General features: G+C 44.4%; 1 protein-coding gene across 4 annotated transcripts in view; it reads right to left on the minus strand.

Annotated features, from left to right (window-relative positions):
* Window positions 1-20149, minus strand: part of TAF1 (TATA-box binding protein associated factor 1) — a 132554-nt gene that overhangs the window by 23072 nt on the left and 89333 nt on the right. For all 4 annotated transcript variants that reach the window (XM_050964889.1, XM_050964887.1, XM_050964888.1 and 1 more), the window contains 6 exons: window positions 19257-19324; window positions 18762-18884; window positions 12893-12985; window positions 12404-12488; window positions 3646-3713; window positions 3448-3564 (listed from right to left, as the gene is read on the minus strand). In XM_050964889.1, coding sequence (XP_050820846.1) covers window positions 3448-3564; window positions 3646-3713; window positions 12404-12488; window positions 12893-12985; window positions 18762-18884; window positions 19257-19324 — 554 coding nt within the window. The remainder of the gene's footprint in view (window positions 1-3447; window positions 3565-3645; window positions 3714-12403; window positions 12489-12892; window positions 12986-18761; window positions 18885-19256; window positions 19325-20149) is intronic.

The following is a 20149-nucleotide window of genomic DNA, read 5'->3' on the forward strand; positions in this document are numbered from 1 at the left end:
TAGCACCCTGTAACCCCCATATTCATCACTGGTATAGGGTTATGATATTTCATACAAGGCATGACTCGCAAGGTATCATATGAAAGGTCATGGTTTGCTGAAACTCACTGTTCTGTCAAAATATGTATACTGTTAATGTTTATGAAGTTATGAGATTTGTTATATGGATGTTACTGAAATATGTTGAGAGTTTGGGAGTCACCTCTGCTAGTTCTCCAGTTCAACAAAGGAGATAATCCACATCCAAATGACCATTGGGTAGCAGGAGAATCGTAAACAAGAGATCTACAATTTAATAAGACACAGTTGCACAAGCATCCCACAATGAGGACCGCTCAACTCTGACTCAGCAACGCCCACCAGGACATGTCTGGGCCAGTATTTTTCCAGGCACATAGACTGAGGATATAAAATAAGAGAGAAGCAGCACCATGAGACCACCTCTCTCCTTCCCCACCTATGCTGTGAAGACAAAGACTGAACTGCAGAGACTGGTCCCAGGCTGAGAAGGAAATTCAGCCTGTATATTAAGAACTGTAACCTGCCTACAAATCCAGTGGGATGAGAAAAGTTGTTTCATTCAACTCTTGCTTAATCTAATAGAGTTTAGGATTTAAATGTAGTTTTACTTTTATTTCTTAGGTAACTATCTCTCACCTTTATACCTACCACTTATACTATCTTCTGTAGTTAATACACTTATTTTAATGTTTTATCCTTACTAGTGAGTTGGTCTAAAGTGCTTGGAGACTCTGCTCAAATTACAAAGGTTGATGCATGTCCACTTTCCTTTGATGAAATGGTGAGCTAATTAATGAGCTTGCACTGTTCAAGAGAAGGTCTTGAGTAGTGTAAGATGGTATCCTTCTGGCGTGCAATGCTGGGGTGATTTGCTGGTGCCTCTCTCTGTATAATTCATGAGTGGCTTAGAGAGACTTCATGCAATTTAGCTGGGTGTGGATCTCCACATGGTGATGATGGCTGAACAACAACACCTGGAGGGGTTTGCGGCTTGTCACTGGCAAAGCATTGTGGGAGACAGCCCAGGCTGGAGAGTTAAGGGGGCACAGCAGTGCCACAGTTCCACGTTGTACCTTGGGGATCTTGTCACACTCATGTAGAGAAGAAAGAAGTTACTTGTTGCAACTGAGAGGTACAATTGCAGGGAGAGTTCTGCTCAGCTCCTGCAGTGCTGGGCAGATAGAATCTTCATAGAATTTTGCCACCAAACTATCAAATATCTACTGAGTATGTGCAGACAGATTTTTTGAAGACTTACAAACTGGAACAAAGTTGCATGCTTTTTCCACAAGAATAGCAAAAAGTATATCCCTTCCAAGTTTCAAGGTCTTGCTCTAAAGCATGGCAAGACTAGAGCTTCTCAGTTAAATTATTAAGGTTTTTTTTCATTTTGTTTTTTAACATAGGCAAAAATGCATTTTTCCTTCATTTTGTTCTTGGAAACAGGTGAACTATTTTTACTGAAGTTTTCCAAAAAAAATTCATCTAGACACAGAAATTGGCATGGAAAAATCTCAGCTAGAACAGTTAGTTTGGCAAAAGTTATAAGCAACTGAAACAGGGTCTCTTGTGGAATGCATCAGGCATCCTTAAGTACAGACAAAGATTCTAACTCTGTCTATAATATACATCTAAAGAACATGAACTGTAGAATTCTGTGCCACAAAATAGTGAGACCAAAAATTTGTCAGTACTCAGAAGGGATTAGAAATGTACATAATGTTACCCCAATATTTGGGGTCTTGCAGATTAATCAATGTTCCTCCCGACTTAAACATAGTTACTTCTTTGAGGCAATCTTGTTTATTTACCCAGAACATCCACAACGTTCTGTTTCCCCAAATAAAGAATCAAGCAAAAGGAGGCACTTAATTGCTCACAGTTCTCAGCCTCTAGCCAGCACTCTGCCCAAAAAATTTGTGGTTTTTTCTCAGAGCCATTTTACCAGTGCTTTTCTTGCTGTTTCTTTGGCTTTTTCTGGTCCTGTCTGCCTGCCTTTTGGCTGCTTCTCACTGTTACAGACACCCTCCCCCATCCAGCTAGTTTTTGCAATCTACCCTTAGCCAAACGCCTCCACCCACACAGCTCTGCTTCTGACTGGCCTTGCATGTGTCCTTTGTTTAGGGCAGTGACACATGGTCTCATACTCATATGCCTTACTCCATAAAGGACCGTAGTGGCTCTTACATTATCTCTGAATAAAGGGAGGCTAGCGCATCCTCCAACATAACTATAATGTCCCTGGTTTTATTAGTTGGGTTAAAACTTAATGAGATATAAACCCTCATGTCTGAGTACCATATGTCTGAGTTAGGAAGAAACTTTCCCTACAGTGAGGTTGTTCCACGACTTCTCTACTGAAGGGTTTCTTGCACCTTCCCTCTAAAGCATCTGGTACTTTGGAGACTCTTGGAGACAGGATAATGGTATAGCTATACGTTGGGCTGATTTGCTGTGGCCATTCCTATTTTCCTAATCATGTCCCTTCAGCCACTAATTTTAGAATTAATCAGAAATACAATCCAGTTTTACAAGATAATTATTTGAAGTATGTAAACATCAAGGACAGAGAACAGTTGTTCAGAGTATATTGAGGATCTATGAGTAATACCCGAGGAAGAAACTCCAAGTCTCAAAAAATGGGAAACCTGAAAAGCAGTAATGCTGAAAGAAACCAAGATGGGAGCCAATCAGATCTAGGGAACAGCAAATGAGACATTTGTTTGGAATGTGATACAGCTGCAAAAAAGGAGTAATGCAGTTTTAGATTGCACACACAAAGGCTAGAAAGGAATAGTGCTCTCTATATAGCTCTGGTGCAACTACACCTGGAATAACATAGGAATTTTATTAAGTAGTCAAATTGGAATGAATCCCACAAAGAACATGTCTAGAAGGCTGAAGGGACTGGTTTATGGACATTCAAGGAGTTTAATAGGTAACGCGTAGCTAAGCAGCAACGAAATATGGGGATGCAACAGCAGAGATATTTGAAGAGAGGACATCAGTGAGGTACATGGGATTATAACTAAGAGCAATATGATTAATAAAATTTAAGCTAAATACAAGGGAAGCTTGCTGACAGATGTACTTGGCTGTGGAACAGTCTTCTTAGTGACAGGCCTTCTAACACACAGAACTTTTACAACTAGATTGGACAAGCACTAGTATGTATGCCCCATAAGGAATAATCCTGCACATGCTCTGGGAAATGGACTGGATGATCTAATACTTATTAGGTATATATGATTTACTAAATTATTCAATCATTCAGTCCACCTTCTGGGAGCCAGTATAGAACTCATCCTTAACTAAACCAAAATGTTCCGGGAGACAGAAACAGACAGGAGGAGGCCCCTCTGGACCAAACACCTAGTGACAGATATAGAAACTGAAAAGAGGTGCAAAACCTCACTTCAGACTCACCTGAGGTGTGTAGGGTCCAGGGGTCATAGGGTCAAGACTTTCCAAATCTGCCTCCTCCAGTGCTGCTTCCTTAGCAGTAGAGATGTCTCTCTCAAGCTGAGTCAAATGCTCATCATACTAAGAAAAAAAAGTGTGTCAAGGTTGCAGAGAAACAGAAGTTAACTATACAAATACATTGCAATAGACTAGACCACATACCTCAGCCAGCGTCTGGCAACAGATGTTCACGATTTCCTGAGCAGTTTTTGTGTACTGACTATCCGGCCCTGCAATGAGAACCACACCTTCTTATGCTGTCTGAGCTCTCAGTGCTGGCACTCTGAACAAGCACTTCATGATTTTTTAACAAAGCCCATGAAATAAGTAAACCCCACAACCTGTCTTCTGATTTTTCGGTGACCAGAAACAACCTACAGCACGGCTGGGATTCATGCGGAGTTATGACAAACCCACAGCTCTCTTCAGCTGCTACCTTGAAAACAGATTTTGGTGAATGTTAAAAAAATTATCTAGCTGTTATGGTTGCAAAGAAAAACCTCAAAATGTGAGCCAAAGAACTGATGCAGAGATGTCTACATGAATCTGTGGAGAGCCTGCAAGAAAAGCTCTGAGAAGTGTAAACCATCCCATTAATCTCAGTGAGATAGATGCCCATTAATTACAATAAAAAAGACAACATTGTTAACTATTTCATGCCACATGCAAGAAAGGAAAGCGAGGAAAGTCTCATTTTGGTGCCACAAGTGAGTAGATACATCTTTTTTTCCTCGCCTTGCTCAATGAGGAGCCAGATTCAAAGGAAACTAGCATACCCCCAGGCATATTCAAGTCCCACTGAGGAGAAACCACACTCAAGAAGTGCAGCAGAGCTGAGAAAGAACACTGTCATATTTTGAACTAAATCTGCTGTGAGCAGCTCTCTTGCAGAATGTATTTTGTGGGCAGAATTTGGAAGAGCGCCACTACTCCCGCCCCACATTTTTACTCCTTTCATACAAAGACGGTAAGAGAATCAAATGGAAAAGATCTGCTACGTCACAGTCTAACCACTGCAGTATGTCTTCAAGTGCTTTGCCCAGTCCAATTTTAAGATATCAATTGATGGAGCTGCTACCACTCACTTTCCTTAGAAAGCTATTCCATGGCCCAGTACTTCTCAGAAACTCAAGAGAGATATTGGATGCAGGAATTTAAAGGAATACTGTCAACAAAGTTTGTCAATTTAAAACAAAAAGTTACTACTAATTTCAGATCATTCACTTGCCTGAGTTTGTGATTTTTTTTGTGATTTTGAAGTGTTTGGTCTCGCTCATATGAAAGCCCCACAGAAACCATGGAAGCTAACGGGGGAACAATGAGAAGACATGCACAAAGTCCAGCCAAATGTTTAAAGAAAAGAGAAAATCCGCCCCCCCGCCCCCATCTTAGATGTTACTTTCACACTAACAGGTAAAACATTATCCATTAGCAGTGAGATTTTTATGTTGACAATGTCCTTTTAAGAAGTTACACAGGGTGGCCTTGCAGAAGGTAGAATATACATGTTTCAGAGTAAGGACACTGAGGAAAGCTGATATGGAAGAAACAGGCAAGTCACAGAAGAGGGAGAGAAGACATGAGGACTGGAGGAGTACTGAAAACCCAGAGAGCCATAGGGAGAATCAGTGAAAGAATGGAAAAAGGAGTATATCTGAGGTAAAAGGGAAGTGGAAGAGGGTTAATATAATAGGACAAATGGGGAGATTGGACTGTTTGAACATACTGCAAATGCGTCTTCTAATAGCAGAGAATACTTTGGTCTAAAGAATGACTGTTAGTGTAATCATCCCTGAACATGCCACAGCAGCAGCTGAAAGTCTTATTGTTTCAACAGATTGCTCTTCTATATAACTGTTAACTTGGGTTAACGGGTTTAACAAAAAAGGGAGCCAAATTTGTTGCTGGGTAGATGAGAGATGGTGAAGGCTGTAATGTGCTCACCTCACCAAGGGTGTTGAGCCTTGTGATTGGGTGAATCCTGGGGGATGGAAGGCTGACTAAGCCGACTGGATGGGGGATGAGAGGAGGACAGTTTGGCGGCACTCCCCCGACTCCCCCTCCCGCTTCCTGAGGAAAGCATGGGTGATTCCCCAACTCCCCCGCTCGCCTGAAGGGAAAGCAAGTGATCCCCAGACTCCCTTCCCCTGGCCGGGGTGTCACCTATATTGCCCTGAAAGGGGTTTGCTGAACTACTCTGGGAGAGAGCAACTCATCTTGGAAACACCGAGGAGGCTCCTACACCATAGGGACTTTTCCCACTGAGAGTAACACCTGTTGCTGTCGCAGAGCGGTTGGCCCCCTGGGAGAATCAGTACCCTCATCACTTCGCCACACTCAACCACCTTCAGGCCTGCAACACCTCATCAAGGTACACGGATTCCTCCACATTACAGAGGCCACTAGTGGATAATAAACTGGACTCATGAATCCATTTAGGTGAGAACAGCAGCCTGTAGGAGCCAGCTACAAAATGCAACATCTGAAGAAGATGCTACATCAACCTTGCAGTGTTCGGTGAAGATGCATGCAAACTGCCAGATGCCTCAGAGAACACTATTGTTTTTTGGCATATTAGATAGAGACAGATCTTGTTGAGTGAGTTTAAGACTGGAAAACCTTTTTTCTAAGCTTCTAGGGTAGTAAATATTGCCCAGCTAGAAATGGTCATCTTGGAGGCTTGAGGCCCTTGTTTTACAAGCATAGGTGACAAAACTGCATAGAATCCAAACAGAATTTGATAGCTCTTCAGACATTCATATGGTACCATCTAATCTCTTGAGGATGGAGTTGTTTAGGACAAGCAAAGGCAGAGCAATGCCCTGGCTAGGAATCATAGAAACATACGTCTGGGAAGTACCTTGCGAGTCAGAGCCAAGTATATCTGTCCTAAACCAGCCCTTACAGATGTTTGTTTTTAAAAGATGTTTTGGAAGCCTTTTTTCTAGGAAGAGAGAGAAGAATCTAAGGGGTCATTTGTGACTATAGCAAGTAATGTGTTCCCTTGGGCCTCAGGAGTGGCCAGGAGGTGGATGAGAAAGTTGGCTGGGCAGTGGAATCAAGGAAATGGATTCCCTCCCAGCATAAATTTCAACCATCCGTTTTGAGAGATGATGATATACGTGCCAAAGCAATTCAATTACTGTGTATTGCATTGCCACATCGCAAGTGGCTAAAAAGTCCAATTCTCGAGTGACAGTCCTTGTCAAAGATAATGCAGGCATAAGGTGCAGAGCCAGAAGATGAAGCTGGTGCACTACCAGCACTTGAGGCCCGGTGCACTTTTCTTCTTCGCTTTCCCCGCACTCCAACATCTGACTCCCTGGTGCAGTGCAGCCTTCCATTGTAGCCTGTTACTAGCTGCATCCTCCCAGCTTGTGTGGTCAAATGTTGAACGTGTTCAAGACCGTCTTGCAAACATCCTTGAACCTGAACGTAGGTCAGCCTAGTGACCTTGGAGTTCTCCATACAGGAGACCCTTTAGAATGCATCTATCCTCCACCCAGTGCAGTTGACCAAGCCAGCAGAGAAGTCTGTGTTTGAGAATAATGATTAGATTTGGTAATTTTGCTTTTTCAAGGACTTCAGTGCTGGGAACTCTGGTTTCCCACTTAATATGTAGAATACAGTGAAGACAGTGGGTATGGAAGGTGTTTAGCCTTCTCTCATGCCTGCTGCAGGTGGTCCACGTCTACCCACCATACAGCAGTATGCTCAGAACACATACTTGGTAGACTGGTATCTTGGAGTTCAATGTCAATTTCCTGCTATCACTTGGTCAGTTGGCTAATTGTGGTGGATGCCTTTCCAATGAAAGAAATAAGCTCATCATCCAGAGATAAATTATCTGATACTATTGATCCTATATAGCAGAACTTTCCCAACTTTTAGTGTGCTGCTAGCTTTTAAAACTTCTAGTGAAGTCAACACCTTGTGTCATAATCTTTGTCTTCTTTAGACTGATGATTTGTCCAAATTCATCACAAGCTATTGCAAAACTACTGCAAAGTTGCTGGACCCCTCTTCACTGTGTGTGACGAGTACTGTGTCACTGTCAAAAGGAAGTTCTCTTATCAGCAGGTATTTGCTTTTAGACATACAATGTTGAAAAGTTTTCCATCTGATCTTGTACAGAGATGTACACCCTTGGTGCTGGAGTAGAAAGCATGATGAAGCAGCACATGGAAGAACATACAAAAGAGCACTGGCACCAAAACACATCCTTGTTTGACACCAATGTACATTTCAAAGCTGTCAGATTGATCACCATCATACTCTAGCCTTTGTGCCATCACAGATGGATTGAATCAGACTGAGGAAGACTGGGGGGCAATCAATTCTCTCTAGCAATTGGAAAAGGCCCTTTCTGCTGACCTAATCAAAAGCCTGTGCAAGATCTGTGAAGGACATGTAAAGAAGTTTTTCTTGCTCTGGACACTTTTTTCAGTTGCATTTGTGCAAAAAACAGGTCAATAGATGATCTACCGGCATGAAAGCCACACTTACTCTCTGAATATACACATTCAGCATGAACCTGCAGTCTTTCAAGAATGACCCGTGCAAATGCCTTGCCAACAACATTGAGGAGAAAGATTGTTCTGTAGCTTTTGCAACTGCTCCAATCTCTTTTGTTTTATACAACCTTATGATGTTGGCATCTTTCATGTCTTGTGGTATCCCCTCCTTCCCTCTAGCAGGCAAGCAAAACATTGTGCAGATGTTTAAGCACCCTCTGTCCTCATTGTTTCAATACTTCAGCTGGAATTCCATCCTTTCCTGCAGACTTTACGAATGTGAGGGAGGCAATTGTTGTTTCAAGCTCATTTACAGATGGTTCTGTATTGCGCTCTAAGTCTGGAGCTTGGGGATCACATTTACAGCTGCTTGAGAAACAATGGATTCTGTGAATAGAGTCTGAGATAGCATTATACCCAGCATTGCTTCTGTTGATGAAGTTTTCATTAGAGTGAGGCAACCTTGGCTGAAGCATCAACTGCTTTCTTAATTCCTCTTAGAACTCCTTTTTCAAAGGACGTTGGTATCTTTTTGCACAGAACAAGCCAGTATGATTGAACACATTGCTCTGCTGTTCGTTGCAATGTGCTCTTTACTCTTGGGGAAGCTCTGCACCAACTCGCAATGCAGAATTTTGCAGAAATTAATGTTGTGCGTGCAAAATTTCCTTTCCCACACAGAAACAGGCTGCAGTGCAGAAATTTCTGTAGTGAAAGTTACATTTTGCAGCATACAAGTGCATAGTCATTGTCACAGTCTACATTCTGAAAACTGTGAATATGGTGAACATCCATATGTCTTCTAAGTAGGTGTTAGTAATGCAGTCTCCTCGGTAGGTGTAAAGATCCAGTAGTCTTTGCCCATTGTAATTAATTTTTCCCTCTCCATGCTGGCCAATACATAGGAGCCACATCTCATGATCTGAGAAGATTCTAGCTTTGAAGTGTCCCAGGAGATAGTGTTGCTGCCCGATGGTAGCTTACAGATGATGCTATCAAGTTGCTGACAGAACACATCCCTCTCTTTAGAGACGACGGAAAGCATTGGGGCATACGTACTGATAATGTTAGCAAAGCCACCTATGGTAGATATTCTTAGTGATGTGATACATTCTAATGTTGCAATGAGTTTTTGACTGAAAAACCTATTTTGTGTTTACGGTTCTCTCATTTACTTTTTCCATGCCAGAAAAAGGTGTATTGTATCTCATGTAGAAAGTCTGTGTCAGCTACTCTGATTTCAGAGAGAGAGAGAGCAGCTACAATGATGTCAAGCTTCTCTGTCAATGAGGGTGGACTTTCTAGGATCACCGACCTCCTCTTCTTCATCTGATGTATCAATGCACATTGTCCTCACATTTCAACAAGCAAGTTTGAAGAGGGCAACCAATGTACTCAAACAAGTTTGTATGCTAGCCAGAAAACAAATAAAGAGGCAGAGATTTGCCTTAGGACCAAAGCCCTCCTCTCAGCAGTACTGACTAGGCTCAAACGCTTGGAGACAAAGACATTCTGCAGCCAGAACAGCTGCAGGAGATGCTGGGGGGCAAAGCTTAGTTGCAGTGTCAATTGCATGATGTTTTCTCTGGAGCAGGTTTTGTTCAGTTTTCTCCTCTAGCCTTTGTTCAGTCAAGAACTAGCTGCAAGGCAGCAGTGCCAGGCTGAGTTACCACTTTGTGGATATTATTTTTTATTCCAATGGGTAGCTGATCTACCCTCACACCACTCCAAGCATAATTCCCATGATAGCTGTAATGAGCAGGCCAGGAGTGGTAACGCAATTGTGCAAGCAGCGTCTCATTCAGGCTGGACTGAACCCGAGGAGCAGACTAACACAGCAGTCAGTGGTCACCAGGCTTAGGTGCAGTGCAGCTGGAATCAGGTTGACAGGAACAGAGTGTGGGACGGGGGATTTAATGGCCTGTCAGTCATGAATCAATCACATATCCCACATTCTAGCAGTGCAGTCTGCTGCTCTAGCCATAGCTACGGTTGCCAACCCTCCCAGTTTCGCCAGAAGTCTCCCCGAACCAGGCTCTATCTCCCGGAGGCTACTGAAGCCAAACAGGGAGATTTTAGGCTGCTAAAAGTCCAGCTGAACAGTAGGGCTAAGGCAGGCTCCCGGAAACGGCCGACACGACCCTGTGGCCCCTGGGGGGAAGGGGAGGCAGAGGGGTTTTGCGTGCTGCCCCCGCCCCCTCCCCACGCACCAACTCCACAGCTCCCATAGGCCCGAGACGTGCTGGCCACTTCCAGGAGCAGCGTGGGGCCAAGGCAGGCAGGCAGCCTACCTTAGCCCTGCTGTGCTGCCGACTGCGAGCTGCTCAAGGGAAGTACCACCTGGCCAGAGCCTGTACCCCACACCTTACCACTCCCCAACCCCTTGGTTTGAGCATTGGCCTGCTAAACCCAGGGTTGTGAGTTCAATCCTTGAGGGGGCCACCTAGGGATCTGGGGAAAAATCAGTACTTGATCCTGCTAGTGAAGGCAGGGGGCTGGACTCGATGACCTTTCAAGGTCCCTTCCAGTTCTAGGACATTGGTATATCTCCAATTATTACCTATTATTACCTATTACCCTTACCCCAGCCCTGAGCCCCCTCCCACACTCAAACTCCATCCCAGAACCTTCACCCCAACCCTCTTCCCCATTCCACAGCCCCCTCCTGTACCGAAACTCTCCCAGAGCCTGCACCCCAACCCTCTGCCCCAAGCCCCATCCCAGAGCTTGCACTCCACACCCCAATACCCTGCCCCAGCCAAGAGCCTGCACCCCAAACCCCCTCCAGCACCCTAACCCTTTGCCACAGCCCAGTGAAAGTGAGTGATTGTGGGGAAAAGCGAGCGACGGAGGGAGGGGGGATGGAGTGGGTGGGGACTTGGAGTTGGGGCGGGGCAAGGGTGTTTGGGTTTGTGTGATTAGACAATTGGCAACCCTAGCCATAGCTAGTGTGCTACAGAAAATCACTAGACGCTGCCCCACATCCTCCTGTTACCCAGTGACTCTGCCACAGTGAAGACAGCAGATCATGAGTGAAACATCTTTGGCCAATCCCTCCAGCTAAGGTATGCAAAGAACAGTGATAAGGCATGGACAATTGCCCACCCCCTGCTGTATGGAGTGTGCCCCAAGTGGCTGTACGGACCAGGAGATGACCACAGTCACAATCCAAGCCCAGTGTACTGGAGGGGAGGTGAGATGAGCAGAGGAAGAACTGCCTCTAGCACCCAAAGGTTCATGGCCCAACCATATCCCTGATAGCGGAGCTCCTGAAAGAAGGTGCTTGTTCTACTTACTGAAGCAGCAGACTAGGGATGTGACATAGTTCTAGGTCTTACAAAGGGGAAGCAGTCTAAGGCCAAAACAGAGTTTCAGCTGCTTCTGTGGCCTGTGTGGGCAAAGTTAAACCAGCAGTCACTCTCCAGACCATAGGATTTTACTGTGCATGAGAAGTTCCTGTTGTAAGGCCAGTAATGGGAATCAGCAACTTCCATCTTTTCATGTTCTCTGTATGTGTATATATCTTTTTACTATATGTTCCATTCTATGCATCTGATGAAGTGGGCTGTAGCCCATGAAAGCTTATGCTCAAATAAATTTGTGAGTCTTTAAGGTGCCACAAGTACTCCTGTTCTTTTTAATAAACAAGTCTGTGAGCCAGCTGACTTGTGCACTGAAGAACACAGCTGCAGTAAAGGGGCTTGAGGTGGAGTTGCAAACTGATTATGGTAGGTGGAATGTTAGAAGAAAGAAAGGAAGGGTTTGGAGGAAATAAGTCAGGATGCTTGTCAGTGAGGGAGACCATGTGTTCTGATCACTCAAAGGAGTCCAGGATGGAGGTGCTGATCCTTCTGTAAAGAGGAGGAGGAGGAGAAGAGAGTGGGGATTCATTGCAGGGTTTTGTAAGTTTGGCTCTTTTTGAAACCATCCTTGACAGATTGCATTGTGCATGCTCTGTCATAAACATTCCAACCCCTCCAACACCAATCTCAGGTGGTTACAAAGAGTACAAAGAAAAGGAGTACTTGTGGCACCTTAGAGACTAAGAGCATAAGCTGAAATAAATTCGTTAGTCTCTAAGGTGCCACAAGTACTCCTGTTCTTTTTGCGGATACAGACTAACATGGCTGCTACTCTGAAACCTGTCATAAAGAGTACAGTTTGTTTGACATGAAATGACCTTTAGGTTTACAAAACTACAACTGAATTATTTTAAAATTTAAATAAAAGAATTAGGCTTCTGAAATTTAAGCATAATCCCATGGCATGCAGAAAGATTATTAGGTGCTAATTAACATAACTAGGTTTGGGGCACTGTCTGTTTTAAAGTAGTGCAAGGGTTTAGGACTGGTCAAATATGGTTTCAGGACAATGTAACAATCAGGGCCAATATTGGAATTACTTACCATTGTACTTAATGCTGTTGGCAAGGATCAGTTTAACATCATCCAGGAAGGTCTCCCTGTTCTGATACTTGTGTTTGGAGATGTTCTGGAAGAGATTACTCAGTGATAAGAACATAAGAACAGCCATACTAGGTCAGACCAAAGGTCCATCTAACCCAATATCCTGTCTTCCGACAGTGGCCAATGCCAAGTGCTTCTGAGGGAATGAACAGAACAGGTAATCATCAAGTGATCCATCCCCTGTTGCCCATTCCCAGGCTAGAGACACTCCAGAGCATAGTTCTGCATCCCTGCCCATTCTGGCTAATTGCCATTGATGGACCTGTCCTCCAAGAACTTATCTAGTTCTTTTATGAACCCTGTTATAGTTTTGGCCTTCACAAAATCCTGTGGCAAAGAGTTTCACAGATTGACTGAGTTGTGTGAAGAAATACATGAGTAACAGAGTTAAACACTTTCTTAAATGGCTGTATGACTTAAATTACATACCTTGCGGATGGTCTCTAGGTCCATTGGATTGATGATCACTTTATAATAATCTGGAACAAACTTTTTATTAACTGGATGATGAAATGGCCAAGACTGCAGAAAATAAAAACAGACAGACAAACGTAATTGGGAACAATTCCTTGTAGAAATGATTATTGGATCTTGAGGCCAAGAGAGTGTTTCACAAAATAATCTTCCAGAGCAGTTAGCAGAAACTTAGATACAGATTCTATATAGACCAGAAATGTTTATCACAGTGATTCCACATCCAACTATATAGCCTCAGCAAGAGTCAAAGATAAACATAGGACTAAAAGAGCTATAAAGCAAGATAGTTTTCTATGTCCTTCAACAGCTAAAGCAAGAACCTGTACTATACAAAGCAGCTCTTATCCAGTGGGCTTTACTATTTAGTATCATTGTTACTTTCCAAGCAGTAGCTAGAATCACTATCAAGAACATTAATTCCTTGAAAAGTCAATGCAGGAAAAAGATCTAAAGTCTGCATCCACAGGAAACTATCAGCAGGAGCCAAACATCTAAAGCCTGAGATTTCTGTGGAGGAAAAGGAAAATTCAAAACCCTGACTCCAGCCAACTTTTCCTTTCTGAAGCCTAATAAGAAAGCATCCACTGGGAAGAGTCTGTCAAAGTTTTGGAGGGACAGACATTAGGGCAACCTAGTCATATACACACAGCAAATGAGAGGCCATCTCTTAACACTATCCCATCCTCTACATGTCACATTATAAATAAGGCTACGATTTATCATGGAGGTCATAGCAGTCACAGATTCCATGACTTCACCAGACCTCTGTGACTTCTAGGGCTTCAGGAGGCGGCGGCGGTGGCGGCAGGACTGTGCCCCAATGCCCTGCAACTAACTAGGGCTAGCTGGAACCAGGACCCTATAGCCCCAGCCCTGCAGCTTCCGCTGGAGGCTGCAGCCAGGGGCCTGCGCCCCAGCCCCGCAGCATCCCGGGATTGGCAGGGGCCGCACGCCCCAGCCCCACAGTGTCCCAGGCTTGCCGGGGGCCATGAGCCCCAGTCCCGCAGCTTTCGCTAGGGGCTGTAGCTGGGGCCCCATGCCTCCCTTGCAACTTCCCAGGGCCGTGTATGCCTCCACCTCGCCCTGCTGCGGCTGGAGTTTGGCAGGGGCTGCAGTCGGGACTGCACACCCCTGTCCACAGCTGTGGCTAGCTCTGGAGCAGGGCCTGTATGTTCCCTGTGGCTGTGCCCCCTGCTGCAGCCATGGGAGCAGGGGCTGTGGCCCTTGCCATGGCGGGAGGATTGGCCTGTCAGTCATCCCCCCCATGGGATTCTATTCCTCCCCCCTCCTAGCCCTGCCCCCCGGTTACTTTTAAACGGACTGGTCATGGCTTCCGTGAATTTTTGTGTATTACCCATGACGAGTTTGACTTTTACTAAAATAACCGAGATAAAATCTTAGCCTGGTCTACACATAAAGTTGTACCAATTTAACTGAAGGAATGATTTTATATTGATTTTGTTAAACTGGTGCAACTTTGTGTGTGGACTCATATCACTTTAAAACTGGCTTATATACACGTTCAGCTTGCACCTGTAAATTTACCAATGCAAGATAAACTAATATAAGCCAAATTTACAATATAAGAGAGCCCTCACAAAATTAAATTGGTTTAGTTAAACCAATGCAACATTTGCATCCGGACATGCCCTCATCAGCGTCTTGTACGAGGCATTTGTGGAGTTCAGGGGCCTGACAGAGAATTTTCTTGCTCTCCCTGATTAAGCTTAAGGTTGCAAGAACAGTGCTGAAAAAATGCCAGAGAGCTGGCATGATGCAATGTGCTGTGCAGTGCACTGAGAAGTAGGTAAACTGGACTGCATTTGTAAATGACTTCTCTGTCTCAGTTATCCCTTCTGTAAATGAAGATAATAATGCTGATTTAATTTAAAAAAAAAAAATCCAGAGTGCTCCACTAGAAACTTTACTTACAGATTTACTGCACACACTTTAGCATAAGGGCTTATCTAAACAAAGTTAGTTCACAGCAAGCAGGGGTATACATTTACCCCATACTGGCCTGCCAGGCACTAAGTGCCCATGCAGACTCGGCTGCCATGCACTAAAAGTTCACTAGGGCACTTCAGTATACCCTGCTATGAATGGGAGTAGATTAGGAATGCAGTAAGGAACTTTTAGTGCATGGCAGCAGAGTCAACACAGACAGTGTGCAGCACACTACTGCACTCTAACATCCAACATACAGACACATCATTCCTCTGGGGAGGAATGCAGCTTAGGGAAAAATACATGCAAATACACCAGGTGGTTCAAATGAAACAGAGTCCACCTTGGATACAAAATTCAGGTGTGGCCGGAGCATAACCTGATCCCTGGAGAACTGCGTGTAAGGAGGCCCAGAAATCAAGACTTGCAACTCACACACCCTCCTGGCAGAGGTAATGGCTATCAAGAACCCAGTTTTCTGAAACAGGATGGGCAGTGAACAGGAAGAAAGGGGCATGAATGGAGGCCCCATTAGAGCTGCTAAAGCCATGCTCAGGTCCCACAAGTGGACCGGTTCTTGGACTGGAAAATGCAAGAGGAGAAGTCCTTTCAAAAAATTTTTCACCATGTCGTTGGAGAAACCTGATTTCCCTTGGATAGGTGGATGAAACACCGATATCGCTGCCAAGTGCACTTTCAGAGAACAAACTGCTAAGCCCAATTCCTGAAGGTGTAGCAGGTACTCCAAGATGTCCTGGATGGAAATCTCCACCAGATGGGTCAAACAGGCCAAGGACCACACAGAAAACTTTTCCCACTTTGCCAAGTAGGCTATTTTAGTGGACGGCTTGTTGCTGTTAAGTAGAACCTACTGGACAGCCTCAGAGCAACGTCCTTCCTCCTCGTTCACCCATGCAGCTGTCACATCATAAGGTGCAGGGAACTGATTGCCAGATTCAGGGTGTGGCTGCGGTCCTGTGTGAGCAGGTCAGGAAGAAGAGAAAGTGGCATGGGGGGCTGAATTGACAAAGCAAGGAGGTATGAGGGGTTTGCAAATCCAGGGAGTGGAGGGTGGCTCAGGAGTCCTTGAGCCCATGGAGCCTAGTCAGTTAGCTCAAAAAACAGCCCCGAACCCTCAAATGGCAGGTCTTGTACCATAGTCTGCATCTCCTGGGACAGCCCAGAAGCCTTCAATCAGGAGCTGAGCTGCATGGCTACCACCGACACGATCACCCTGGCCGCCGAGTCCGTTGTGTCCCAGGCCATCTAGAGGGCTCACCACCATGGTGAACTCTTGTGCACGCTCCTGTGGGAGGGCCTCCGGGAACTTACTAAGCGAGTCCTGGTGGTTATAGACCCTAAACCGTAAGTTGGTTGTCGAATAAACTTTTCTTTCGAATAAGTAGTCTCTTGGCCTTCCTATTTTTGGGCATTCCGCTGGGGTGGCTCTGTCTGTCCCTTTCATTTACTACGGACACGACCAGTGATGCCACAGGGGGATGAGTATACAGATACTCCAAGCCCTCTGCAGGGACATAGTATTTTTTTCTCCTTTCTTAGATGTTGGCGGAATAGATGAGGGGGTTTGCCTCACCGGTCTGGCTATCTTGAATACCCCTGGGTGGACAGGCAATGCAATTTTTGGGAGTGCCATTCCAGGGACACCACAGCCAGTCCTATGGATACCACTAAGGCAAAAATCTCCGACAACTGTGCACGTGGGCACAGGCACACCTAAAATGGAATCGACTTGAGCAAGCACTCAAAGAAGAATTAAAGAATATATATCGATATTTCCCCCTATGTCAAATAGTCAATCCTTGGGAAAATGGTCATAACCACCAACTTGCATTATCTAAACCTAAAATTGTATTACTCTTTTAACAAACAGCCAGATCCTCAGCCCTGTTCTGGTAGCCCAAAGTCACCCTACAGCCAGTTTATTCAGCCCCTTGAGGATTCCATCTGCATTAGGGGAGCCTCAGGATATATAACAACTCCTGCACCACTCTCTCAGCCCCTGGTAGAGAGGTTGTGAGAGAGTAACAAGGGGCACTGCCAGAGTATACCTACACCCCAATGATCCCTGGCTTGCGCACCTGGACTTTTCCAACTTGTGCCAGTGTAGATCAGCCTAGAAACTTAAAGCCACCTTTTTTTCCTTCCCTGACTTCCACTCTTGTGCCAAGCATAAGTCAAACAAACCTGTAAATATTCCTAAAGATTCCTTGACATGTCCCTAAGGGGGCAGAAACATGGAATCTCTTCTCTGACTTCCTAGTAGGATTTAATGCTGAAATGCATATAATGAATCAATAAGTAAAGTTTAATGGAGTGCTACAGGCAAAATTTCTCTTTTAGTGTCACTTATTTGCTTAATGTTATTTCACAATATAATTCTTTAAAATTTTAAAACATAGTAAGAGCTTGATGTTTGTATGTACTCAGAGTGTCTTGAGATCTGGAGATGAAACGTGCTACATACGATTAATATAAAAGTGCTACTACCACTGCTATAACACTTTACATATCACCTTGCTCAAGGGGGTCTCAAAGAAGACAAACATTACTGCTGTGTTACTAATATGGAAACTGAGACACAAAGAGCAAGTTACCCAAGAGTAGAACTAGTCAGGAATTTTCCAACAAAACAGGCTTTTGTCAGAAAATGCCAATTTGTCTTGTGGATATGTATCAGGTTTGATGAACCACAAGCAGAGTTCCAACAGCGTTTCCTGCCAGCTTGCCTGGTTGACTGCCAGGAAGTCCAGAATTCTAGGGTTTGTGGCTCCAGGGCAGTCCCACCATGAGGTTTGCTCTGGGCTGGGGACGCCAGGGGTTCCAGACTCCTGAGTCAGCTGGCTCTCTAGGCTGCTCAATTCTCATAGCACAGGGAACCAGCAGCCCCAAGAGTCAGGCAACCCAGGGAACCACCTGGCCTGGTAGCCCAGAAACTCTGGGCAGTTTGCAGGGTAGAGCTTCCCTGGACCAAACCTCAGAAGCCCTGTCAGTTTGTCACCAACTGCCAAGAAGTTTCACTTTTCCTATTCAGTGGTGGGCAATAGTGAAAATGGAAAGAATTATACCAATTTCAGATAGCAGCTGTTGTGGCTCAGGAAGCATATTTCCTAAACACCACGTCAGTGCTTCCAAAATGGAATTTTTCCAGAACTTCAATTTTGGAGGAAATTTTGAAAAAAATCTGGGTTTGCCCTGATTCAGAACAAACGCACATTTCAAAATGTCAAAATTTCCTCTAGCAGAAATTCCGAGTTTCATCTGCTCTACGCAAGAGCAGAGTCAGCAGCAGAGCTGAAATCAAAATGTACATCTGGATTCCTACTCCAAGCAAGAAAGAAAGGGGTGATGGAAGAGATATTGAGTCAGACTATGTCTTCACTAGAAACGCTGCAGGAGCACCACTGCAGCTGTGCCACTGTAGCACTTCAGCATAGAGCCTCACTACAGTGATGGGAAAGGTTCTCCCATTGCTGTAGTTAATCCACCTCCCCAAGACAGGTCTACACCAGGGGTTAGGTTAGGTTTACTACGTCACTCAGAGGAGTGGATTTTTCACACCTCTGAGTGAAATAGCTGGGTCAACTTTACCTTTTAGTATTCACCTGAACTCAGTCACAAAATCTCAGCAGGACATCCTGACATAGCATCTCCTGTTTATGTTGCAATATTGTATTAATGTGTGATAAAAGCCACAAAACTGCAAACATCTGCCTGTAATGTCAGGCCATAGCATCACGATTAGTGCATGTCTGTTCATCTCCAGTAAACAGGGAATGGCTCTCCAGGCCTCCATTTTGAGTACCATTGTTATACATCTCCTAACGCATGCACACACTACATTTCAATCACATACATCTGGTACCACCATCATTTTTTGAGTGACGATGTTATCCAATATGAAGGAAAAAGCCACTTGGTCGTCATCGTCCAGGAGAGGATTAATTGCTTTCTCTAAACGAGCCAGTTTATCTTCCTTCTGTAATGAATTTAAAGGATATTAATAGCTGATCCTCCATCAGTAACTATTTATCATCAAAACACCCTCCACTTTTAAGAGGCATGCACATATCCACCTGTTTATGAAGATACTCCCCAATAACTCTGTGGTAACCCATCTTGACAACTTATGATAGCTAGAGGAGCAGAAAAGTGTCCTTCTCAAAGAACAGAACTCAGTGTAAAATTGTCTGGTGATCCAATAACAGTAAAAATGCATATAAATAGCCAGAAAAGGAAGAAAGACAACCCACCTGCCCCACTCATTCTTCTGTCTGCACTTCCAAAACCTCTCAACCCCCATGCCACTCCCTCCCTCTCCATTCTTACAAGAGCCAATTACAAGACTTGCCTCTTTTAGTTTTTCATCACAGAGGTCCAGCATGGACTGAGATATCTGGGTCAGTGAGTGTTTTGGCCCTGCAAATACACAGCAAGTACAGTGATGCACCTTGGCGTCTGTGGAAGCTTTCAGGACTGGTGGAAGGATGAAGCTCACCATCCCCATGGCACACAAAGGAAAACTATGATCACAGAACACCTGTGAGCATTATGATGTAACACCCTAAGAATCTCTCTTTACTCGTTACCTGCATTACTGATTATATTTCTATCATGGTTTGAAACATGTCCCCAGTCACATACTATAGTGATTCTCTCCTATGGCATACTAGTTACTAGAGTTTATTATGGATATTATAATAAAGTGGTTTACTTATTATTGTGAGTGTTGTGTCTACATATTCACACTTGTGGGATACACCCTATAGTGCCATTGAACTTTGGGAACCTCCTAGAAAAGCAGTGTCCATTGGGAACCCATAAGCACCCGCTGGACTGCACCAAACCTTTGGAGCAGAGGCCATGGAGTCCCCATTTCCTTCTGTTAAAGTCCAGTCACGAGAGCAGAACTGTGAGGAGGAAGGGAAGGTGGGCAGGAATCGTGAATATGCAGAAGCAACACTCTCCAAGAACCAGTTACTGAAAAGCAGAGTCCTATGTACGTTATGATTCCACAAGTGTGAAACTTGCCACAGAATTGCATTCCAAAATTTCAGCTTCAATTTAAAAAAGAAAAAAAAAATTACATACCTTTCTTAACTGTTGTTCTTTGAGATGTGCTGCTCATGTCCATTCCAATTAGGGGGTGTGACCGCCGCATTCACAGTACATGGAAGGTTCTTCCCCTAGCAGTACCCATAGGGTTGGCTCAGGCACCCCCTGGAGTCGAGCCTCCATGGCACC

This window comes from Gopherus flavomarginatus, chromosome 8, assembly GCF_025201925.1.
Source record: "Gopherus flavomarginatus isolate rGopFla2 chromosome 8, rGopFla2.mat.asm, whole genome shotgun sequence".
Classification (NCBI taxonomy): Eukaryota; Metazoa; Chordata; order Testudines; family Testudinidae; genus Gopherus; species Gopherus flavomarginatus.